We start from the raw sequence: 26,792 nt of genomic DNA, 5'->3' as shown, positions 1-26,792 counted from the left end.
TGTGCACCTGCACACAAACTCTGAGCCATGCAAACGCACATTTGAGACGGAGCAGTTTGGTGTCACCGATGGGGAATTTTGCACAGGTTTTAGCATACACAAGGTTCTATAAGTGAATATTTTTTTGACGTATGCCATTTTTGGCTTTCGGGTGCACATAGTCCTACACTTTTAGTAAATATCCTACACACAATTTTATAAATCGGTGTAACAAACTAAACAGTAAACTTTAATCACACTGTAACTGCTGTACAGTATAATGATACTAACTCTAGTTTCTCCAGCTTGAATTGTGGGTTCATCAGTAGATCACTGAGGTTTATCACTCCAGAGTCTCCTAGTGTATTCCCGCTCAGGTTCAGCTCGCTCAGGAGTGATGGGTTTGATTTCAGAGCTGAAGTCAGAGCAGAACAACCTTCATCTGTCATATAACAGCAGCTTAACCTACATTAGGAGAAATGAGAAAAACAAACTCTTTGTTATTTTTCATGAAAATATCAAAACACTTTTTCTTTCTTGTATGTGAATGTGACTGACCTCAATCTCTCCAGTTTAGAGTGTGAATCCTTCAGTACATCACATAAGTGCTTCACTCCTGTATTTTCTAGTTTATTCTGACTCAGGTTCAGCTCTCTCAGGTGTGATGGGTTTGATTTCAGAGCTGAAGTCAGGATGAGACACTGTTTCTCTGTAAAACTGCATCCACTCAGACTGAAGACAGAAAGAGAAAATGACTCCGATCCATGATGAACATCTTATTAACATTTTAAGCCCTGAAGGCATTATTAGAGTTGTTGTGTTTTTTTTTTCTAAATGACACACAAAAGTAAAGACTCAAAACCCCAAAACTAAAGCAAGTAGAGCTAAAAGTTAGATATCATTTGATATATTTTTTTTAATTACATTTGGACAATCTCATGCTGAGACACTGCTGATAAAAGACAAAAAAAGTGTGCTCAAGGGAAATTTGACATATCTTTCTTATTTGACATGCAATAAATCAGGAAGGAAATAAGGTATGAGGAAAATATATATTCTCCTACATGTGATATGCATCTGGATCAAATTTTGTGGTGATAGCATAAAGTAATAAAAAATTACAGCATTTGGAACCAAGCAAGCCTTTTTGTTTAGCCCTTGACACCTGGAAGGTATTATTAAAGTTGTTCTTCCTCTGTGAGGAATATCTTTAGTCCAAAATTAACATAATCCATAGTGTTGATCACATTTATATCGGGAGCATCCACTGTAAGTAATGTGGCATTTTCTACGATCTGTGCATGTTTCATGAAGTTACAAGCGTAAATGTCACGTAAAAGCTACATTTGATTTAACTTATCTACACCTGTGGGGTTTTATGTGTTATTACTCTATGAGAGAATAGGTCATGCAAACTTCAGATGAAGATAGATCTTAGCTGAATAGTAATATGAATGTCTTTGCAGGTGGAGTGGAAACCAGAGAGGAGAACAGATGATGGAGATGATCAACGGGGAAGGCAGATGGCAGATCGGAATGAAGAATGAGGATGAGTATCTCAGGTTGGTAGATCAGGTAAGTAACAGGTTGTGAGTCTTGTGAGTCCATGTAAAGACGAGACCAGACACTGAACAGAAGGTGAAGGGTTGTATTTAAAGGGAGTGAATGATGAGGTGATGATGAAGTGCAGGTGTGGTGAATCAGTATTCCGGAACGAGTGAACGAGTGGGCGGAGTGTGCAGATCTGGTGGATCCCTGACAGTACCCCCCCCCCCTCCATTGGCAGCTCCTGACAACTGGGTGGAGAGATGATGACGACGACGAGGTCTACCACGACCTCTGGGAGCTGGTCGGTCAGGGTGTTCGGTGTGAAACTGGGTGAGGAGTCCTGGATCAAGGATATCATACCGTAGGACCCATGAACGTTCCTCGGGGCTGTAGTCCTCCCAGTTGATGAGGTATTCGATTTGGGAACCTCGTTGCAGTGAATCCAGGATGGTACAAACCCTGTAGATAGGCTCTTCTTCGGCTAGGTTGGGAGGAGGAGGTACGTCGACCACACCAGGATCTGTGGGAAAAGGAGTGACAGGTTCAGTGTGAGGTTTAAGGAGAGATACGTGGAAGGAAGGTGAGATACATTAATGTGGTGGTAAGTTGAGTCGATAGGTGACCTCGTTGAGCTGCCTCTGCATGGTGAATGGACCTATGTATCGAGGACTCAGCTTACGGCAAGGCAGGCGGAGGCGGATGTCCCGTTTCGATAGCCAAACCTTCTGTCCAGGTTGGTATTGAGGGGTTGAGATGCGACGACGGTCGGCTTGGATCTTGTGCCTCCGCACTGCCTGCTGTAGATGCATGTGAACCGAGTCCCATACCCTCTTGCTCTGCTCGAACCAGTGGTTGACAGCTGGAACCTCAGAGGGCTCACCTGACCAGGGAAACAGAGGTGGTTGATATCCCAGGATGCACTGGAAAGGGGTGAGCCCTGTGGTGGATTGGCGGAGTGAATACTGTGCATATTCGGCCCAGGGAAGGAATTGGCTCCAGCTGTCCTGGTTCTGGTGGCAATATGCCCTCAGGTATCTCCCGATCTCTTGGATCTTCCACTCAGTCTGGCCGTTAGTTTGTGGGTGATAACCGTAGGAAAGGCTTACGGACACTCCTAGGAGTTTAAAGAAAGCTTGCAACATTCTGGATATAAACTGGGGTCCTCGGTCAGACACTATGTCTTCAGGGATGCCGAAGTTGCGAAACGCGTTCTGAAAGACAGCCTCTGCATCTTTCGAAGGCAGTGGGTAGTCCTGGAAGAGCTATCAGCTTGCAGGCTTTGGAGAACCGGTCAACAACGACGAAGATGCAGGTATGATTTTGTGATTTAGGTAGATCTGTCATGAAGTCAATGCCAATGTGAGACCATGGTCGACATGGAATAGGGAGTGGAACGAGCTTGCCTTCAGGGAGTTTCCTCAGGGTATTGGTAAAGGCACAGACTGAGCAACCTTTGATGAATCGGGAGACATCCTGAGGCATGGAGGGCCACCAGTAGCGTTGACGTAGGAACGAGAGGGTACGCCTGCTACCTGGGTGTCCAGAGCCCGGAGAAGTGTGAGCTGAGTCCAGAAGGGCTGGACGGAGAGGAGGTGGTACGTAGAGGGGCCCCTCTGGACCTCCTGGCGGAGCAGGATTGGTAAGGTTTTCTTGGGAGATTTGCTCGTCGATGCTCCAGGTGATGGGACTGACAACAATGGCTGGAGGGAGAATAGGATCCGGATGGGTTTCTTCAGGAGATGGTTGATGAATACGAGATAGATCGTCAGCTTTACAGTTCTTGGTGCCAGGGCGATAGGTGACGATGAAACTGAAGCGGGTGAAGAATAGTGCCCATCGCACCTGGCGAGGATTGAGTCTTTTAGCCTCCCTGAGGTATTCTAAATTGCGGTGATCAGTGATGACTTCAAACTGATGATTTGCTCCCTCAGGCCAGTGTCTCCACTCTTCTAAGGCAAGCTTAATTGCTAGCAGTTCTTAGTTACCAATGTCGTAATTCTGCTCCGCCTGGGACAGCTTCTTAGAATAGAAGGCACATGGATGGAGTTTAGGAGGATCACCCTGCCGCTGGGATAGGACCGCTCTGACCCAAGTAGAAGAGGCATCAACCTTGACGATGAAGGGGATATCTGGATTCGGATGAGTCAGGATCGGAGCGGTCTGAAAAGCTTCATTTAGCTGTTGAAGTTAGAGTTGGAGTTGGAGTTGGAGGCTTCTGGGGTGAAGGACAGAGACTTGGGCTGGCCTTTGAGGGTGGATGTCAGAGGTGAACTGATGAGGCTGTAATTGTTGATGAATTTTCTGTAGAAGTTGGCGAATCCTAGGAAACGTTGTAGCTCCTTGACGGTAGTGGGTTGAGGCCAGTTCCGGATGGTGTCCACCTTCCTCTGGTCCATCTGGATCCCATGTTGGTCGATGACATATCCAAGGAAATGGACTGAGGTGGTGTGAAACTCGCACTTCTCCAGCTTGAGGTACAGTTGATGCGCACAAAGTTTTTCTAGGACCTGCTTGATGTGGTGCCGGTGTTCAGTGAGGTTTCGGGAATAGATGTAGACCACTACAAATCTATTGAGGAATTCTCAGAAAACCTCATTCATATAGCCTTGGAAGACTGCTGGTGCGTTTGACAGGGCATAGGGCATCACCCGGTATTCGTAGTGCCCAGAGGGTGTGATGAAAGCCGTCTTCCATTCATCACCTCGACGGATGCGGATAAGATTATAGGCACTACGCAGGTCCAACTTCGAGAAGATACGAGCTCCTCTTAGTTGCTCCAGATTGGCTGTGTCACGGTTCATGGATTCATTGACTCAACCTCGCTATGTGTGTGCGTGTTGTGTGAATGGGCGTGGCTCATCAGCCAGCTGTTCTGAATGAGGATGTTCTATATATTGTTTGTCACTTCGTCTTGTCTTTGTCAGATGGTTGTGGAGGTTCTCCCTGGGACTACTCACCGTATTCTCCTGTGTTCCAGTTTCTGTTCCCGTGCTGTGGATTTCAGTGTTTCCCGAAGGATTATCTGCCTGTTTCCAGCTTCGTTGTCTGCCCATTTGCATCCCTCCGTTGCCGAGCCTGAGAGATCCGAGGCACTAGTGATGACATTGCTTTCTGGACATGTGGCTCTGTGGGGAACAGCGGTGTGGCAGAATCATCCTGTTGCAGTGTTTGCTGCTCCTCGTTCCAAGCACTCGAGCAGGAGATGAGGCGAGTGTTTGACCGCGCGATCGCCGGACGCGAGGCAGCCCGTCAACTTGCCGACCTTCGACAGAACAACAGGACTGTTTCCGACTACTCTATCGAGTTCCGGACGTTGGCAGCAGAGTGCAAATAGAACGAGGAGGCGCAGTGGGACATGTTCCTGCATGGGTTGGCTGACCGTGTTCAGAGGGAGATATACACCCTGGAATTACCCAAGACTCTCGATGAACTTGTCGAACTAGCCCTACTGGTCGATGCACGTCTGCAGCAGAGGGAGAACCGGTCGCACCAGACTCCAGTGTCCGATTTTGCTGAGTTTCCCGGCTTCAGGAGTGTGAACACGGTCAGTCCCTCGAACGATCCTGAACCCATGCAGGTAGGTCGAGCTCGGCTTTCCCGGGAGGAGAGAGAACATGGCAGAACGGGGGTTCTGTGTCTCTACTGCGGGGAAGCCGGCCACTTCATTGCCACCTGTCCTTTAAAAGGCCAAGCCCGGCGGTAGGACGGAGGCTACTGTTGGGCGGGCTTACCATGACCAGACCCTCGAATGCCACCCTCCTCCCGGTAAGACTGCAGTGGACAGACCGATCCTTCAACTGCCAAGCGCTGGTGGATTCGGGAGCAGAGGGAAACTTAATGGACTTTTCACTGGCTCAAGAACTGCACATCCCCATCACAGCTTTAGAACACACCATCACCATCAACAGACTCAATGGACAAGAGCTCCCGGGAATCACTCACTCCACTGGGTTCATCACACTTACTACTTCCGGTAATCACACTGAAAGGATCTCACTCTTCCTCACCCAGTCACCTCACACTCCCATTGTCTTGGGCTATCCGTGGTTGGTGAAACACGGATAGAGTGGGGTCAGAACTCTGTGCCCAGTTGGAGTGTTCAATGTTATGCCTCATGTCTCTCGTCTGCTGTTCCGTCTGTTCCTTGTTCTGTGTTGCAGGAGGAACCCGTGAATCTGTCTAACGTGCCACCGGAGTATCTCGACCTGAAGGAAGTGTCCAGTAAGTCCCGGACTGCTTCTCTTCCTCCGCATCGTCCCTATGACTGTGCTATAGATTTACTGCCAGGTACGTGTCCGCCTAAGGGCAAGTTATATTCGCTTTCTGCTCCAGAAAGGGAGGCTATGGAGAAATATATTTCTGATTCTCTAGCAACTGAGTTCATCCGCCCCTCCTCTTCTCCAGCGGGGGCGGGGTTCTTTTTTGTGGGGAAGAAGGATGGTTCTCTGCGACCTTGTATTGATTACCGGGGGTTGAACAGCATCACGGTAAAGAATACTTATCCTTTACCGTTGATGTCTTCAGCCTTCGAGAGGTTGCAGGGAGCATCAATCTTCACAAAATTGGATTCACGTAATGCATATCATTTGGTTAGCATCAGGAAGGGGGATGAATGGAAAACCGCGTTCAACACCCCCAGGGGGCACTTTGAATATTTGGTTATGCCATTCGGTTTTTCCAACTCCCCAGCGGTTTTCCAGGCACTCGTTAATGATGTGTTGAGAAACATGGTAGATCAGTTCATATATGTTTACCTGGATGACATTGATTTTTTTGGCAGTCAAGTTAGCGTTGGAAGAATGGCGTCATTGGTTAGAAGAGTCGGGGGTACCTTTTATCGTCTGGACCGATCACAAAAACCTGGAATATATCAGAACCGCCAAAAGATTGAACTCCAGGCAGGCTCGGTGGGCACTTTTTTCGGTTGTTTTGATTTTTCTCTCTCGTACCGCCCGGGTTCCAAAAACATCAAACCCGATTCTTTATCGCATATTTTTGACCATTCCAAACGTCCGTCTACTCCCGAGTGCATTTTACCCGAGACCCTATTTGTCTCCACACTCACATGGGAGATCGAATCGAAGGTCAAGACGGCCTTAGAAGGGGTAACGCCTCCGCCCGGTTGCCCACCGAATCGATTATTTGTGCCGGAGGGATTACGGTCCGACGTCATTCAGTGGGGGCATTGTTCCAACGTGGCTTGTCATCCAGGAGTTAATCACACTAGTTTTATGGTCAAGCAACGATTCTGGTGGCCACTTATGACACGCGACATTCACAGTTTTGTTTTGGCTTGCTCGGTCTGTGCCACTGGTGAGACTTCCAATCGACCTCCTGATGGGTTACTCCAACCGCTGCCTGTCCCTTCGAGACCCTGGTCCCACATTGCGCTAGATTTTATCACCGCCCTCCCGCCCTCTTAGGGCAATATGGTCGTTTTGACCGTGGTGGACCGGTTCTCGAAGGCGACTCATTTTATTCCCTTGCCCAAATTACCCTCAGTCAAGGAGACAGCGTTGACCGTTGTAGACCACGTTTTTCACTTACATGGCCTCCCGATTGATGTGGTTTCTGACAGAGAACCCCAGTTTGTGTCCAAATTTTGGCGAGAGTTTTGTAAATTACTGGGAGCGACTGTCAGTCTGTCCTCAGGGTTTCACCCCCAGAGCAATGGCCAGACCGAGAGAGCCAACCAGGATTTGGAAAGAGTGTTGCAGTGTTTGGTTTCCAAGAATCCTTCCTCATGGAGCCAACAACTCTCAATGGTGGAGTACGCTCACAATGCGTTACCAGTGCCATCCACGGGCCTATCACCGTTCGAGTGTAGTTTAGGTTACCAGACACCATTTTTCCCAGTCTGGAATCCGAAGTCGTGGTCCCCTCCGCTCACGCCTTCGTCCAGAGGTGTCACCGCACATGGACAAGAGCCCGTGAGACTCTGCTCCAGGTGGGGGCGTGCACCAAGGCTAAGGCCGATCGCCACCGGTCAAAGCCTCCCGTATACGTCGCTGGTCAAAAGGTGTGGCTTTCTACCAAGAACATTCCTCTCCGCTCCGTTTCTAATAAGCTTGCTCCCAAATTCATTGGCCCGTTCACTATCACCAAGATCATTAGGAGAAGTGACGAATACGACCCTTGCCCAGCGGTTTTCCTTGAATGGTGTTTATACGAAGATCCTGAGAACATCGTTGCTTGGGTGCATTCAGTTTCTGAAGGAGATGGGTTGAGATGAAGTTCCCCGCTGAACCAGAGTCGATGAAGGCTTGCGCTAACACACGTATATCAGAGGTAAGGACATGAACAGTAGTGCATGACAATGTTTCAATATTTGGTGGTAATTGGATTGTACTCACCGCCGGGCGTTGGGGTCGTACGGGACAGTCATTGATAGCATGATTTTCTCCCCCACAGTACAAACACAGAAGATGTTGGATCCGGCGTTGACGCTCCGCATGGGTCAGGTAAGCATCAAGTTGCATGGGCTGTGGTGCTGGAAGAGTGACAGATGGTGCCGTGGGCGGAGGACATGCAGCGGAAGATTAAGATGTACAGGCGATGAGGCATTGTGATACACGGATGGTCTTTTGTATGAAGTTTGAGCCCCATCGAATCGTCAAACACTACCATTTGTTGGCAAATGTTGGCATTGAGCCCATGGCGGCAAGCTGTGAGTAGAGCGGTTTCGTTCCAACCGCTAGATGCCGCCAGGGTATGGAACTGGAGAGCATAGGCACAAACTGATTGTTTACCTTGACGAAGATTGAAAAGCTGATCATGGATTGATAACTCAGGCGCTGTTTGGTCGAAAACTTCTTTGAAGTGTTGGATGAAACTGGAAAGGGATTTAGTGAATTGAGTATTAGAATTCCATAAAGATTGAGCCCATTGAAGAGCACGGCCAGACAGTAATGAAATCACAAAAGCCACTCTGGCTGAATCACTGGGGAATTGATGAGCTTGCATTTCGAAGTACAGTGAACATTGTAGGATGAAACCGCTGCAGTCCTCCGCCTCACCGGTGAATGTCGCTGGTCGGGGCATGGGACTGGCAGAGGCAGCTGGTGGTACAACAGGTGATCGAGGAAGAAGTGACTGGCGTGCGGTGTGCAGGACATCAGCAGGAATGGTGGGTGGGTTATCCGGGTGTGATGGAAGTAATGAGAGTCGAACAGCATGTACCAGCTCAGCGAATGGATCGCTTGGTGGATCCATCGCTGATTCCGTGGGGTTCTGCATCTGGTCTGGTCTTCTGTCAGGTTTAGTGAAGACTCAAACAGGTAAGTAAATAAAACAATGTTTATTGAGAACAGAAGCACGGAACTAGCAAATGTAATGGTGAGTAGGTCATGCAAACTTGAGATGAAAATAGAACTTAGCTGAATAGTAATATGAATGTCTTTGCAACCAGAGAGGAGAACGGATGATGGAGATGATCAACGGAGAAGGCAGATGGCAGATCGGAATGAAGAATGAGGATGAGTATCTCAGGTTGGTAGATCAGGTAAGTAACAAGTTGTGAGTCTTGTGCGTCCATGTAAAGACGAGACCAGACACTGAACAGAAGGTGAAGGGTTGTATTTAAAGGGAGTGAATGATGAGGTGATGATGAGGTGTAGGTGTGGTGAATCAGTATACCGGGGAGAGTGAACGAGTGGGCGGAGTGTGCAGATCTGGTGGATCCCTGACAATCTTTTGATCTGTGTGACGAATTATGGTGAGTACCCAAGATCGGATCATAATTCATGAAGTTATGAGAGAAAAAGTGGCATAAAATGCTGCATCCGTATATTATTTACATATGGGTCTTGCGGGGCTTCACATACAAAAACTCGCTCAAGTTTGGTCAAAGCCCAAAACAATTATGTTTGTTCTGTTCTACTCTTTCAAATGACTTATGTTAAAAACATAATCCCACTCAAATATTCATGTGCCATATTACAGTACATAGTACACATTTTTTTTCAGAAATTCATAAATTATGAAAAAAAAATATATATATACGTATATTTATCAACAAATAACTCAGCACTACTTAGGAGTTAATCAAATTGGCTACATTTATTGAAAAGTTCAGACTATAAGCTTTGAAATGACACTTATTTTGTGTTATTCCATTCAATGGTTGCTTAGTAATTTGATTATGATTATGATTTATGATTTCATGGGGGTTATAGGGGTAAAAGAGCTACAGCAGGGATATAGTCTGTCATCTAGTCTATAGTTCCCATATTCTGCTTGTAATCGTGTCACACTAGTTCTGTTTGCTGAAAACGGTTGTTTATTCTTTCTTTATTTTTTATTCTTTATTTTTGATCTCTTGTTATTGCAGCAGCAGATGCAAATCTAATGATATTTCTGCAGAACAACATGAACACAATCAGTGGCCTTTCAATGGCAAAGGCCAGGGGCCTCATTTATAACCATTCCAAAAAACAGGCCCTGAAAGAGCCGTACGCCACTTCTGACGTATAAGTTGTGATTTATAAAAACAACTTTACAGGAAAATTTGCGCACCTGCACGCAATCTCTGACCCGAGCGAAAGCACATTTGAGAAGGAAGCAGTTTGGTGTCACCGATGGGGAATTCTGCGCAGGTTCTGGCGTACGCACGGTTTTATTAGTAAATATTTTTTTGCCTTATGTCCTTTTTGGTTGTCGGGCACACATACACTTTTAGTAAGGTTCCTACGCACAGTTTTAGAAATGAGACCCCAGAAGATGCAATCCTACGGTATAATCGGTGTAATGAAACAGGAAACTTTAATCACACTGTAACTGTTGTATACAGTATAATGATACTAACTCTAGTTTCTTCAGCTTGAATTGTGGGTTCATCAGTAGATCACTGAGGTTTTTCACTCCAGAGTCTCCTAGTGTATTCCCGCTCAGGTTCAGCTCTCTCAGGTGTGATGGGTTTGATTTAAGAGCTGAAGTCAGAGCAGAACAACCTTCATCTGTCATATAACAGCAGCTTAACCTACAGTAGAGAGAGAGAGAGAGAGAGAGAGAGAGAGAGAGAGAGAGAGAGAGAGAGAAAGAAAGAGATTTGATTTTTAAAACAAAACTTTATTTACAATTTACCAAATCACAATTATTCTATAAATTCACATCATAATTTGTTAAAGAAAAAAACATTCATTTTAAAACAAAAAATAACTCATCATCATCAATTTTACACAGACCTTCCCAACTACACCATTTCATTTTAAAAGTACAAAGATCACACATAGCTTTGTAAAATCTATCTAAAAATTCTTGCTTTAAGTAAGGATTTAAAAACAAAAATAACATCATCATTGCTTTTTTGCTCTATTTTGTTTTTCCTACTCCTGTATATTGCCAACTTCGCTTGTCCCAAAATAAAATTCAACAATTGAAAAACAATTAGCTTTTTTTTATCATATTTACAACCAAAAATAAAAGTCTCAGGATAAAAACCCTCTTTAAACTTATTACACAATCTTTCTACCATTTCAAACAAAGGTCCAAGTCTGATACATTGCATGAAAGCATGAAACACAGTCTCTTTTTATAAACAAAAAGGACAACCTGAGTTATTCTTCGGATCTAAAACTGAAATAAAAAAAATTCACTGCATCAGCTCCATGCAAGATTCTCCACTGCAAATCTCCTGTTCTTTTTGATAATGGTGGCTTGTACAACTATCCATTCAGGTCTTACCTCATCACCCAACTTTAACACAGCACGCCAAGGGGTATCAACTCTATTATTTAACTTTTTCTTGTTTAGAGCGAGCACACACATTTTATACAGCTCTTTTCCAACACATGAAAAAAAAAAAAATCAACAGATAAAACCGTCCTTTGTTGAATAAAACATTCCGAACACTCTTCAATTTTTGGTTGAAAACAAGGAAACAAATCTTCACTGTCAGGGATATTAGCCCCTAAAGAAAATTCCTCCAACATCAATTTTTCTTCATCCGTAAACACTTCTTTTAATTTATTCAGATAACGAGAAACTGAACGAACAGATCGAATTCCAAGCTTTTCAGTAAAAGTTTCTACATTCTGAAAAACAGGCCCAGTTAAACACAATAAATTATTTAAAACATAAATTCCTGAGTCTTGTAAACTCCTACTAAATCCTGGTAGGAAATTGGGTGCAGAAACATCTAGTCTTGCATTAAGTATCAAGGGTTCATTCAATAACCAAAAAATTTAGTGAAAATTTTCAGTCCTTTGAATGTGAAAAAGATTCCAGATCTTAAAAAGATGTTGATTAAAAAAACGTCAACTTCAAGAGATCCAAACACTGAGGGTCCATTAGGAAAAGAGATTTGTCCATTCCGAAGTTTCCAACAGTCTTAAGTAGGGCACAACTGATTGCCCTCCAACTCACATTCATCGGTCCATCAAGAAGTCTTTGTAAAAAATGCAGTCGGAAAACTGCAATCCTGCTCTGTAAGTGAATCAAACCCTGGCCTCCTTCTTCCTTAGGTAGAAATAAAATACTTTGTGGAATCCAGTGAAGTTTGTCCCAAAAAAAAATCAACAAAAGCCGCTTGAATTTCGGCTATTAGTTTCACAGGAGGATCAATACAAACCAGTCTGTGCCATAAAAAAGAGGCAACCAAATTATTTACAATAAGCATTCTACCACTATAGGACATGTTGGGTAGAAGCCACTTCCATTTATCTAGACGTCCTTTAACTTTTTGTAAAACACCATCCCAATTCTTTTGTAACAAATTATCATCTCCCAAAAAGACCCCTAAATATTTCAAACCCCACCTATTCCAACACAAACCTTCAGGAAGAACTGGTTTCCCTTCCTTCCAATCTCCTAATAAAAACGCTTCACTTTTTTTCCAATTGACTTTTGCTGATGACCATTTTCCAAAATCCTCTATCAGTCTAGATAAAACATGTATATCACTTTGTTTGTTAATTACTATTATGAGATTGTCAGCGTAAGCTGATAAACAAAAATCAAATTCACATAAAGGTATCTTGAAACCATCTAAATTCTTCCTGATTTTTTGTAGAAAGGGTTCAATGACAAGAGAATACAACATTCCAGATAATGAACATCCTTGTCTAATACCTCTTTTGACCTTGAATGGAGCACATAAGCCACCATTAATCTTAATTATACTCTCTATGACACTATAAAGAATTTTAATCATGTTTAGAAAATTCTCATTAAAACCAAAATCTTCTAAAATATTCCATAAAAAAATCATGCTCAACCCAATCAAAAGCTTTCTCTTGGTCAAGAGACAACAAACCACAATTGATATTAAATCATTTGGAAACCTGTATAACATCTCTAATTAAAGAAATATTGTCAAATATTGACCTACCAAGTATACAGTACGATTGATCTGAATGTATCACCTGTCCCATTACCTTAGTCATTCTCTTAGCCAAAGTTTTAGAAAGTAATTTATAATCACTGCACAGAAGTGATACCGGCCTCCAGTTCTTGATCTCCCAAAGATCCCCCTTTTTCGGAAGGAGAGTAACTACTGCCCTTCGGCAACTCAACGGCAGCCCACCCTTCAGCAAACTGTCATTGAATACCTCTAGCAGGTCAACTCCTAACTCCGACCAGAAAGCCTTCAGAAAGTCCACTGGAAGCCCATCTATAACCTGGAGCTTTCCCGGACTCCATATCATGGAGTGCCTTATACAGCTCTCCCAGGGTTAGGCTACATTCCAGTTCTTCACTGGACTCCTCTGAGATCTTTGGTAAATCCTCTAGAAAAGGAGATTTTCCTTTATTCTCCGGCTTAACCCTCTGAGGTCGGCAAACGCGCCCCCGCGTTTTGTTGGATTTTCTTCACATTGTAGCACTTTAAACTTAAATTACTCCGTCATTTATGGTCATACAGAAAAAAAGAAATATAAAAAAAGAATCTGTGATATTTCTATTTTTGTATGTGTCCACTTACAATCAAATCAAAACATTGTGCTTTTGAAAAATAAAGAAAATAAACAGGCTGTGCGTTCTGCCTCCCCGTCGCGGTGAACTTTTTTTTCTTGAGCACGTCTATAAACTGAAACAAAACTCAGCGAATACTTGTCACACATTTATGAGCCATATACCTTTATAAACATTTAAGTGTGTACTTTTAAATGATCGGATTCAAACTGAAAACAAATATTCTCTGTTTAAGTAATTTGTATAAAACCAACAAGATGTCCAGTATCTCAAACGCTTGCTCATTAGTTTTAATTTGACCACGCCTACTCGCGCAAAAGATATTCACATGCAAATCTCCACATGGAGCGCGAACGCGCTCATTACCTCAAAAACAAAACACCAAAACACTTCATCAGTCTCTGCTTTTCGTCGAGATTGAAAGACGCGTCGTGAGCTTACATTGGCTTTACCCCAGAAGATGAACGCGATTTGAAGACAAGAAAGATAAGGTAAGAAATTCTTACATATTAGTTTGTTATTGTTGCATAAATTTCACATTGCAGTTGAACTGTTGCTAGATATATGGTGACTATTATCATAATTAGATCCGTGTTTACTGTTACTGTGTTTGTGGATATCTGGTCAAACGTAGATATGTATGGTAACCATAATGTTTTATATTTGAGCACGATCGCGTTTGAATGTATCACATTTTGGATCGCGATCGCGTTTGAATGTATCATATTTTGGAAAAGTAAAACGCTCCAAACGGCTTCATGTTTTTACTATTATCTCATTTCATATCATCATAATGAATGGAAACATTTGAAGTAACATGATAATCAATATATTTTTCTCTAGCTTAGTTACTGAAATCTTTTGGAAGATTTATATAGGCTGCTATATTGTTATTATTTTATGCAGCACTGCGCATAGCCTATGCCTACAAGGCACAACAAACGTGGTGTTCATTATATAATATATTGTTGGAAACATTTGTGTGTGTGTGTGTGTGTGTGTGTGTGTGTTGTGTATTCTGTGAATTTTAAAAAGCAATTTTAACCAGAAAAATCTAAAATGTATTCCCAAAATCGTGCAGGCCTTTCTCTTGATATCAGTGTGTTCACTTTTTTTTTTTTCAGGACCCAGATGCCACTGAGTCCTGCTGACTTCAACATTCACAGTACATGTCTCTGTACATGAACATGGTAAAGTGAAAATCAAACACCTTGGAAATGAAAGGTATGTACAATGTTTTTAGGAATGGCACAAAGGTCTCTTTCTTTGGATCATGTTGTGTTGTAAATAAATCCAAACAATCTAAAAGCCATTCTTTTTTAAATCTCCTCATTCTTTGTGGAAGGTTGGTCAGAATGATGGGCCCTGATAAGCTCCTAATAGGGCCATTAGGGTGTGTCTGTCTTTCTCAGGTGTAAAAAGCCTTACATATTAATGAGATGATCCGCCCCTTCGCATATTGCTTTTTCACACAAAACACGTCGTAAAAATTTCAAATCAATATATTGTCTTCTCTGAATGAGCAGTCAGGGTGATTTTCACATAGTTTTGGAGCAAATATTCTAGGCTACGCCATACAATTTTCAAAAGTCTTGTGAAGAAATAATCAGTATGGGTTTCATGACCTTATTTCAGTGAGAATTTTTTTTTGTATTTTCACAAACCACGCATAAATGTCATTATCTCAAAACTACAAACTTTTACACACATGCTGCTGATATATTATTGTAGCAGAGTTTGTGCTGAATACAGTGTAATCAGACTTTAGCCATGAAAATGTCACAAGTAACAGAAATAACCACAAATGTCAGAGCATGTCAGAACACCTCCAGGGCCCAGAAAACAGCTCAGACCTCAGAGGGTTAAGTTCACTTTTGTACAGGGATTGATAAAATCTCATTGCCACATCACAAATCTGTCTGGGATTATATAACAAATTACCATCCTCAAAACGTAGGGCATGAATTAAACGTTTCTGCCCATTTTTCTTCTCATGACCAAAGAAATACTTCGAAGGTGCATCCATCTGATCAATGTTTAAAAAATGAGCACGAACTAAAGCACCTTGTGCCTTAAACTCTAACAGCTCTTTAAGTTCATCTTTTTTCCTAAAACAAGTTTCCAAAATATTACTATCACCCGAGGATTGATACAACTTTTGTAAATCTATTAATTGTTTTTCACGAAATTCTACAGAACGATTAAATTCTTTTGTAACATTTAGAGTATATTGTTGTGTGAATTGCTTTATTTGTACCTTTCCATAATCCCACCATTGCTGTAAGGATTTAAAAGACGTTTTCGTTTCTTTAAAAGTTTTCCAAAAAAATGTAAACGATTCAATAAATAATTTATCATTTAAAAGACTCGTATTAAAATGCCAATAAGCACTTTTGGATTTCACTGACTTTATAATAAACTTACAACTTACCATACTATGATCAGTAAAAGACAAAGGCGTGATAAAACATTTGTTAAATAAATTTAAATGATGTTTAAATACATAAAATCTATCTAACCTTGCCAGTGATATATAATTATCACGCACATGGGCCCATGTGTATTGCTTTTCATTACCATTTATCATTCTCCAAATGTCACATAAATCATATTTCTCAATCAGATGAATTAACCTCTTACGTGAAGCCATATGAGGTTCAACATGATTTCTGTCCATATCCAACTCGGTACAATTAAAATCACCGCCCAAAAAAAGAAAATCTTCAGAACGCAATCTTTTAGTGTTGCACAAAGAGTATCCAAAAATAGTAATCTTTCTATAGGTGCCGTTGGAATATAAACACAAATAAAAACAAACACAAAATTTTCATAAGAAGCTCTAACTTTTAACAGTCTGCCTTTCACAACTTCAACTACATCATACGAATTTGGTTTAAACTTTATTAAATAAAACAGCCACCCCACCACTTATATTTGAGTAATGACTTAGAACGGATAATCCACTAAATTCCTTCATCCAGTCAACCTCATTCTCAACACTACTATGAGTTTCCTGTAAAAAAGTTATGTCTATATTTTTCTGCTCAATTTCCTCAAAAATGTGTGCTCTTTTTTTTCTTTTTCTTTTTTTGCCCCGTTAACATTCATAGATGCAATATGAATTTCATTCATAATGAAGGCAAAGAAAGAGAAAGAACACAATACACCATACCAACAGGAAGAATTATTCCTTTTCTTCCACTTATACAACATCATTGTTGTGAGCGATATTTATGTTCCTCACTATTTTCTTCAACCTATACGCTTCTTTATTGGTAAATGAATCACTAGCCATCCAACTCTTTGCCCGATCCACAAATTGTTTCAAATCAGGAAAATATTCTTGCACTTTTACACCTCTTTTATTTTTTGTTGATCTGAGAAACAATTTAATGTCTTCAAGATCATAACTACGTACATTAAGTTCACCTTGAGAAAGACTCTCACTGCATTCAGACAAATCACTGTCACTTTCCGTATCTTGAATATCCTCATCTCGTAGTTCAGTTGTCTTACTGATTTTTGCATCTAGCACTTTATTTTTCATCTTTCTTTTTTGCGGTGTCTTAAAGGAAAACTGCTCTTGTTCTGGTGTCAACTGTGCTGATTTTAACCTCTTCACCATTTGCACCTTTTTTGCTTTCTGAAGGATAAACCAGAAACACTTAAAACACTTAGGAGTAAATTCTTAGGAATTGGATCTGCTTGTTCAATCTGAGATGAAGCTACTTCAGCCTCAATTCCTACCGAAGGATCTACCACATTCTCCACCACTACCGAACCTTCTTCTTGAACATCCACATTAACTTCTTTTCCATCATTTTCCTTACCCTGTACAACTACTTCATTACTTTTTTCTCCCTCAACATTTTTGTGTGGGCAATTCCAAATTAAATGCCCTTTATTGTCACATCCAAAGCATTTAACTTTACCAGTCGTGACGAAAATCGAATAACTAAAATCCTCAATTAGAAAATTCAAAGTTAAATCTAAATCAGCGTCATCCGGAATTATCATGTATACGATGAAGGAAAAAGTTCCCTACAATTTGTTGCCGTGTGACCCGGATGGAGAAAAAGGAAACTCAAAGAACTTCAAGCTCAAAGATCTGAATCTCGAAACTTCAAGCTCAACAAAGAATGAACTTTTCCAGACTGAATCTTGAAACTTCAAGCACAAAGAATCTCAAAGACTGAACTTTTCCAGACGGAATCTTTCTCTACAAAAGATTCGGTGAGTTTCACTCCATTCAAAGAACCGTTGCAAACCAGTACAAATTTGTTTATCCTCTGAGCCATCGGAGAAGAGTTAACAGACAGCTGCAGGGTTGGTTAACTAAGTTTATCCTCTAAAAAAGTTTTATTTTAGAGATGAAATTTATCCTCTGTTGTTCAGGCAGGGAAGATTAGCATTACATGTTAATATTATTTATCCTCTGCTTTGCCAGAAAAGTGTTTTATCCTCTGTTTTGACAGAGAAGTGTTTCATCCTCTTGCTAGAGAAGGTTTATCCTCGGTAAAGTTAGGAAAGTTTTATCCTCTACTTTATCAGGGAAGGTTAGCATTACATGCTAATATTTTAGGTTTATCCTCTGTAAAGTTAGTGAAGATTTATCCTCTGCTTTGCCAGGGAAGTGTTTCATCCTCTTGCTAGAGAAGGTTTTATCCTTTATAAAGTAAGGGAAGATTAGCATAAAGTGCTAATATGTTGTATCCTTTGCTTTAGGCAGAGAAGAATTAGCTTTACGTGCTAGTTATTTCTGTTGATCCTCTATTCTTGTCGGCAGGGAAGTTAAGTGTGAAGTGTTGGTAATTTGGAAAGTTAACAATAGTTAAGCAGTGTTAACAAGTGTGCCCTCTGTTGTAGACAGTAGAGAGAAGTTTTAGTGTTTTGTGATTGTGAAGTAACAAAGGAAGTCACAAAATGGTTAGAAGGAATGCTAGGCTGATTCCCACAACGGAGAAAGGTGGATTAGCTACCCCTTTATGGACAGACAATGAGTTTAAGTCTTTGTTAGGAGAATGCATGGACTCAATCGTGACTGAGGAAGTCAGATTGAATATGACAAAGAAATTTTGCATTGATGAAGACAAAGTATGGTCAATTGAAGAGTGCAAGAAAGTGTTGGGTGCATGTATCAGGAAGAAAAATGTGAAAGGCATTATCTGTTGTCACAGAGAATTTAGCTTATCCACTGTACAAGAACAAGCTCAGTGTATTGCTAAATTGAAAGAACAGATCAAACAATTGCAGACTCACGTGTCCTGTCTCAAGACAAAGGTGAACCATAACAAAGCCTCAACCAAATGTGATTTAGAAGACCAACAGTCAGATGAAAGCTATCCTGATTTACAGTCTTTTGATAGAATAGAGGACAATGTCAATGCTGGATTGATGAAAGATGTAAATGCAGTTGAAGTGTGTGGAGCAAGACAAAAGGCTCAGAATAGGGGAAAAGGGGTTGATCCAGTTCCATCTGCAACCCCCATACAAGCAGTCAAAATATCTTTAGGTCCTAAAGATATAGAGAGACTTGTTGAAAGTTTGCCATCAGTGCAAAGACATTTTTCTGAGTTCAGGAGAGAGTTGTCCAAAAAGATGCGGCTTTATGATATGTCTCTACCTGAAGTCACCCAGCTGATATCACAGATCTTAACTGAATCTGAATTCAATGATTTTGAAAGTGCTGTAAACAATTCTGAACTGCAACAGGTCAGTAAAGATGAATTGAGAGAGGGAGTTCTGAAAGTTTTAATGAACATTGTTGGACCAAACGTGGACTGGTCAAAGCTCACGAGTTGTGTACAGAAGAAGGGTGAAACTGTTTGTGAGTACACAGAAAGATTTTGCCAGACCGCTGCAGCTTACAGCGGAATTGCTGACACTTCAGAGAAGGTGTTAGATGATAATGGTCCTCTAGTTCGGGCATGGTTTTATGGGCTTTCGTCAGAACATAAAAATGCATTGCCTTACTTAGAATTAACATGGTCCAGTAGAACCCTGCAAAACAACTTGGACAGGTTAGCTACTTGGGAAAGAGACTCTGATGTCAAGGCAAGAGTAAAAATTGCAAAAATGGATCCTATAAAATGGACCCCAATGGACTTTTCCTTCATTTTTTAAAAGTGTTACCTTCATCTCAGGGGCATGAAACTCTGTTCTAAAGGTGTGTACACATTTTTTTACATTTAAGGTGTTTGGGGTCAAAATGACCCCACATTGAAAATGAATGGGAAAATGAAAAAAATTACTTTTTTTAATTTTGTTTGTCAAAAAAATAAAAGCAAATCCATTAAAAATCTGAATTTTTTTACAAATAAACCAAGGTCTGGTCCTAGAGCATAAATAAAAAGTAGAACGAACTTTCTATCTCATACACACACACTCACACACACACACACAAACACACGCATGTATGTGACTGCAACAGAGAGCATTTTTACAGAAATTGGCAAATAAAATAAACAAAACTGGCATAAATCTAAAATATTTTACATTTAAATAAAGGTCTGGTCCTAGAGCATAAACCCAAAGTGGAACGAACTTTCTATCTCATACACACACACACAAACACACACGTATGTCACTGCAACAGAGAGCATTTTTATAGAAATTGGCAAATAAAATCAACTAAACTGGCATAAATCTGAAAAATGTCACATATGCAACATGGAACAAGTTTTTCCACAAACCAGCAGATGTCAGTATTCTATCCCTAACACATAGAGCAATGTCCAAAAACTATTTAGATTTAATTAAGATCATCATTTAAGTGATTTTTTCTTTAAAAAATCTTTTTTCATGAGCCAATTTATGGCCTAGTTATGTAATTGTGCAGTAAATAGTTAAAAAACTTCAAAAATTCCACAAAAACACAGCATAAATGTATAGTTGAGAAGTAAATAAAAAAAATGATATATAGGTTTCCATATAAAAATGTATATTTCCTTATGTAATCGCTCTTTAAAAGTTTGGGGTCATTCTGACCCCAAACACCTTAAGTGTTGTCCTTTTTTAACAGTGATTAAGGGTTAAGAAATAGGGAAAGGATGAAAAAAAAAACAGCAGACTCTGAAAACGCTACAACCCTAGTGTTTAAACAAATACTGCAACAACCCTAGTGTTTGGACAAATACTGCTCTGTCGTCTTTTGTTTTCCTTCTTCCTCTGTGCAGATAACACTTGATGGCTGTACCGAGATCCATATGCAAAGACCTCCTCACCTGCATATGAAGCCACAACCTCAAGAAAACAACTAGACCCACTGCCGAGCCAACCAACACAGAAGAAAAATACACAACGCAGAGACTCACATACGAAACCTTCAGTCATCCATCGACATGATCAAGACTACAAGCCTGCACCATTACATGAGTGCTGCACCGGGTTAATGTCGGGTTAACCAACAAGCAATCTTGATCTTTCAACAAAATTACACACCAGATGACTGAAGATAATTCTTCATGGTTCAGAAACTTCAGAAACGAGAAAATGAGTTCCAACCATAAAAAAAAAAAAAAAACACAACGCAGAGACTTCACGGATCCTAATCGCATGTTTTTGTGTCAGCATGCAATTACAGAAAATCAACAGATTTCAAGTCAAGTCACAGAACATGTGCAACTTATGGAAGAAAGTCCATGCATGAATACTGCTGGTCTGTCGTTTCTTTGTTTCATTGTTTTAGAGGTATGTGTGTATGCCATGATGTCTTCACAAGCGGCATCCTGGTTTAAAGCATCACCTCAGATTTCCATGAACAAGCCTCATGAGGGACAAGTCATCAGAGCGACGTGGGAAATGGACTCTACAGGAAACAGACTTAATAGCTATTCAGGCGCCATGGACTTTCAAGACTTCCACTCTTATGCTACATGGTTTTCTGTGTAATCATGTAGTTTATATGACATTTTACACCCTGCGTCGCAGGTGTCAACAGTTATGGTTTTGAGAAGAACTATGACACTCATGTAAATCAATGACAAAACACATAATAAGTTATACGTGCCTGTAACTTACACAAGTTACAAGAATGAACTTGCTATGTGCCTGTAACTTACACCAGTTACAAGAATTAACTTTTAAGTGTCTAAATTTGTATATTATGTGAGAGTTTTTAAGAACTCCCAAAGGGGGAAATGTGGGATTACAAATTTATTAAATGTTTAATTTAGTTTGCAACAGTAAAAGTTGAGTACATTGAAGTTAGCATTTTAAGGTTAGGTTAGGAGAATGGTATCAACAGTTTCTGCCAGACCTGTTTTATGCTGATTGGATTAGCTTTAGGTGAGACTTTCACCATTTGTCTTTAATGGCTCTGGGATGGCTCGTGGAACCGTAGTTCCTGGCCAATATCAGCATTTGAATAGTTACGCATATTCAATTGAAACTGGTAGCGCTCTCAGAGTAGGGTGTGTTCCTACTCACTTACATGCTTTGTTTGAATTTGTCTCCACCTTCAAAAGTCCCTCCTCCTAAAATGCCTATAAGACACCATGAACAATTATGTACTTTAGACTAGTTGGAAGACCTGCAGCCACGTCAACGCGAAGTCCCCAATAAAGAATAACTTCTTGAACGTGATTCCAATGTCTCCTGGTTCTTGCTTCGATGAAGGAAAAAGTTCCCTACAATACGAAGCGCCTAAATGAAACGATATGTTTCAATAACGGCGATTCGCTACTGATTGGGATCTTTTTTATCGGTGACACCAATTTACCATAGCGCGACAGCGCTTGAGTTAGAATTACATCACTAACAAAAGGTGGTACATTAGAAATGATTACCTTTTTCGCTGGCATAGAAAGTGGTAGAACTGAAATAAATTCCCCATCGATGACAATTCCCTGCTCAACCAACTCATTTGCCTTGTCTACACTATCTAGAAAAACTACTGTCGCATTATTCATTCTAGACGGGGACAAGACGCTAGAATGTCCAACTAACTCTCCAACGGCCAAACAACATGCCTCAATGCTCACAGCTGATGCTACCTTAATTGTGTGGCGTCTCGTGAGTGTATTCAACCCCTGTGTTTGTTGGGTCGCCATGCCTCCGACTGACGGACAGCACACGACCCTCCAAATAACTAAACAAAAAACAAATAACAAAACAAAAAACAAAAAACAAAAATAGATAAGCAGAAAAAGAGAAAAGAAGTTTCACTCACACCGCTCTGCACCACGCTCACACACCCTCGCTCAACAGTCACACCGGAAGTCAGAGAGAGAGAGAGAGAGAGAGAGAGAGAGAGAGAGAGAGCGCAAGCAGAAAATAAGAGAAGAAATTAACTCTTTATTCTGCAAAGTCACATCATCTTCATAAACAAATAAAACAGACACAGGAATTGAGATCATCTTCATTTCACCAGATCACAAAATACTAAAGTGAAAAATGTTACACAAATATAATGTGAACTCAGGCTCATCTCAGGAAATATTACATCAGGTACAGTAACATCACTATGAAAAGTGATGTAAGATTATAAATAAATGAGCAATCCTCACGTCAGTGTGTTGAGTTGACAGTGTTTATCCAGCAGTAGAGCAGCGAGCTGATTCACTCGTGTATCTCCTAGTTCACGTTGACTCAGATTCAGCTCTCTCAGGAGTAACAGGTTTTTACCCACAACTTTATTCACATACTGACAGGCTTCATCTGCAGCAGGACTCAAAAACCTGCAGAAGGGAAGATGAAGCAGATTCAGTTCAGTTCTCAACTAAACCTGGTGTAATGAAAACATCCAGCAGTTGGTGCTGATGAAAACCATTTTATAGGATTTTTGTTTTGAAATCACTGTCAACTTTGATGCAACAACAGATTGTACAGCTTATTGTTTTACTAAAATAATATTTCTATAAATAATTCACCAGCAAATAATTTATTTATTTAATGATTTGATCCTGCCTCACCTCAGGTTCTTCAGTTGACAGTTTGGATCCTGTAGTAAATCATTGAGCTCCTTCACTCCTGATTCTCCAGGATCATTGCCTGTGAGATCCAGCTCTATCAGGTGTGAAGGGTTTGATCTCAGAGCTGAAGCCAGAGCTTTATAACCTTCTTCTGTTACACTGCAGTTACAGAGTCTACAGAGAGGAAAATGTAACATTCAGGGGCCGTATTCACAAAGCATTTTATCTTACCACTAGGAGTACTCCTAAATCGCACTAAAAGATTTTAGCTAGGAGTTTTCTCTTAAAAGTTATTCACAACGCCTTTCAGACCTACTCTTAGTAAAGAAAAATGACAACTCCTAAACTAAGAGTGAGTCTTCGTTGCTATGGATGATGTCATTACTCATGCACGAGCTTGACTGAAGTGACCACTTTGATTGGCTGATGATTGTAACGCGGGAATGATTCCTAACACCTCCCCTACGATGATGAGTGACAGGTGACAGGTCTGAATGCGTGCGCTACACAAGTAGTGCGAAGGACGGAAGATGATGAATAACTGAATAAATAGCCTAAATGAATAAAGAGTAAGGCAAAACAAATAGCCTAGTAGCCTAATGAAACATATGGATTGATGCAATATCTTTGCAACATTATTGAATTAATCTGTCACTATATGCCTCTGCCTACGTTTGCAAAGAGAAGAACATTTTAATTTGATTCACAATGAAACGTTACAATTAGTTTACATGCAATGAGTAGCCTATTTTGGTTGTTGTTGGTGGCGTTATTGCATCCCTAGTTATGCCTACAATGCAAAATTGTTCCCTCGCGATTGGAAGCTCCTGTAGCCGCCGTATACGCATTTCAAAACATCGCAACGTGAAATGCCACAAAAAGCGGTTTGTGAATAGGTCTTAGTGAGTTAGGAGTCCTCTCGACTTCTTTTAAGCTGTCCCAGGCTTAGGTGCTACTTTTAGGGCTAAAATGCTTCGTGAATTACTTTTAGTCAAAAAAATTAGGAGTCCTAAAGTTACGAGTGACACGCCCATTATTTTTAGGAGTTGCTCCTAAATTCGCCAGTTAGGAGCTACTTTTAGCCTTAAAATTCTTTGTGAATACGGCCCCAGATGATTAATCAGTTATTATAAACATTACCAGAACCATATAAATCCTTAAAATCAATCATATTTAAAATATGGAGGCAACCAAAAGGCACAGAGAAATTAAATATGTTAGACATCAACGTCACTTTCAAGGTATCAATTATCTAAAACTGTACAGGTGTAAAAGTCTTTGAACACAACATACAAGCAACAAAAAAAAGGGTTGAAAAATAAGAATTTTCTAATGGCCACAAAATTAAAGTCCACAAAAAGGGCCCCATTGAAATGCAGTGGAAGGACCTGAAACGTTCAGTTCATGCTGGAAAACCTACAAATTTCACTGAGCTGAAGCAGCTTTGCAAGGAGGATTGGGACAAACTGGCCAAAATTCCTCCAGTGATGTAAAACACTCAAATAACTACAGAGGGTGTTTAGTAGAGACCATCCGCAAAGCTGAAAGCAGAATCACAGATACAAAGCTCCTACAAAAACAATAAAATAAATGAATCCTGTTACATATAATCTTAAGAACAGTGATAACTACCAGATCTCGCCCTCCAACCTCTAAATACACACTTTGCTTAAATCAGTGGTTCTCAAACTTTTTTGGTCACATTCACCTTTAAACCTTTAAGAAAATAATGCTTACAGCTATGGAAATCTTTTCACAATATTCTAATTTTGAATTTGGGGTTTTCATAAGCTGTAAGCCATTATCATCAAAATTGTAACAAATAAAAGCTTGACATATCTCACTTTGCATGTAATTAGTCTATATAATATATTAGTTTCACCTTTTAAGTTGAATTACTGAAATAAATGAACTTTTGCATCATATTTTTCGAGTTTCACCTGTATATATCAGCTTTTGACAGCGCCTCACGAGCTCAGCTTCTTGTTCATATTCTCACGGGAATATCTTCTGTTGTAACACAATTTACCTCAGTATCTCCAATTTACACTTTATATTCTTCAGTCCAGTGCAGAGCAGCTTCACTCCTGAATCCTGCAGATTATTATTGTTCATGTTCAGCTCTTTCAGATTGGTATCTGATCCAAGAATTATAGCCAAAGCCGAACAGCTTTTGTCTGTTAAGCCACAATCATTTAGCCTGCAAGACAAATAAATTACATCACGAAATTAGGTGGAACATTTATATATACAAATATTAAATATATTTCCCATTATTTTATATATATATATATATATATATATATATATATATATGTGTGTGTGTGTGTGTGTTAGTGTGTGTGTCTATATTATCTATATATCTGTAAAAATAGAAGGGTGAGCTACACACTGAAAAAACTAGCCTTTTCTGTATATTAATTTTGATTAAGTGAATAATTTGCTCAATTGAATGAGACATGCTTGAATAAAAATATTTTGTTAAGATTAAATGACAATGAGTTTAAATGACAATGAGTTTTACATTTGTCTTGAGGAGGAGATTCTGGGAGTTTAATGATTTCAGCATTGAAGTTATGTAAGAGCATATTTGCTTTATACCAGAAGTTGGAGAGAACTACATATTGAAAGTTAGTGAAAATAACTATAAACCAGTGTGTTGTATGATAACAATACTGTTGTGCTTCATCCTCTGCTAACTCAACCCTATAAAGCCTAATGTATCATATTTGATACATGAATGTCTAAAGCCCTATTCGCACTGGATTAGTATTATCTGGGGACCTCGTGTGATTTAGAAATTACCCCCCCCCCGCTATCCATCTCCATCTAATCTTTTTTTTTTTTTTGCTCTTCTGATTGTTTTCAGCTTTCTCTTTCTGCAAATGGTATAGTTATATCGTATCATGGTGTATAGCGATATGACCCAGTACCCAAAATACTATCAAAACACTCCAACACAGCCTCCATTCTTCGCGAAAGATGGATAAAAAAACGCACAGGAAACAAAAACCTTGAAAAAATTATAAACGACCCCGCCAAATCACAGAGATGCCGATTCGCATGGGACTAATATTATCACAAGACCTCGGTGTTCGGTGAAATATGGTAGGTCATTTGCGGGGGAATTTTTACTTTACAAATTACAGACATGGCCGATTCGCACAAGATTAAGATCACAGACAACCTCCGCAATTATTACAAATTACTAGCGGTCACCAGGTAATACTAATCCCGTGCGAATAGAGCTTAAGACCTCTAAATTATCAATTTGATCAAAACTTTGCTGAAAAAAAATCTGCTGAAAATCTACTACATGCCTTCTGTCTTCTGATTGATAGTTCATACTTGTTAGCAAGTAAAAGGCCTTTCAGTTTAATTCTAAATCAGTGGTTCTTTTTTTTTCTTCTTTTTTTCTGTGAAATCTTTACTGATTAAAGTTAACCT

The 26,792-nt window shown here is 40.3% G+C and overlaps 1 protein-coding gene across 4 annotated transcripts in view; it reads right to left on the bottom strand.

Moving 5' to 3' along the window:
- The window catches only part of LOC311304235 (uncharacterized protein), an 807,935-nt gene that overhangs the window by 23,344 nt on the left and 757,799 nt on the right, over nucleotides 1–26,792 (bottom strand). For all 4 annotated transcript variants that reach the window (XM_084431142.1, XM_084431143.1, XM_084431145.1 and 1 more), the window contains 5 exons: nucleotides 23,346–23,519; nucleotides 22,941–23,111; nucleotides 10,331–10,504; nucleotides 538–711; nucleotides 271–444 (listed from right to left, as the gene is read on the bottom strand). In XM_084431142.1, the coding sequence (XP_084287268.1) occupies nucleotides 271–444; nucleotides 538–711; nucleotides 10,331–10,504; nucleotides 22,941–23,111; nucleotides 23,346–23,519 (867 nt within the window). The remainder of the gene's footprint in view (nucleotides 1–270; nucleotides 445–537; nucleotides 712–10,330; nucleotides 10,505–22,940; nucleotides 23,112–23,345; nucleotides 23,520–26,792) is intronic.

Source organism: Rutilus rutilus, assembly GCF_951802725.1.
Source record: "Rutilus rutilus genome assembly, chromosome: 14".
Taxonomy (NCBI): Eukaryota; Metazoa; Chordata; class Actinopteri; order Cypriniformes; family Leuciscidae; genus Rutilus; species Rutilus rutilus.
The sequence above is the reverse complement of the archived record's forward strand: the minus strand, read 5'-3'. Positions and strand labels throughout refer to the sequence as shown.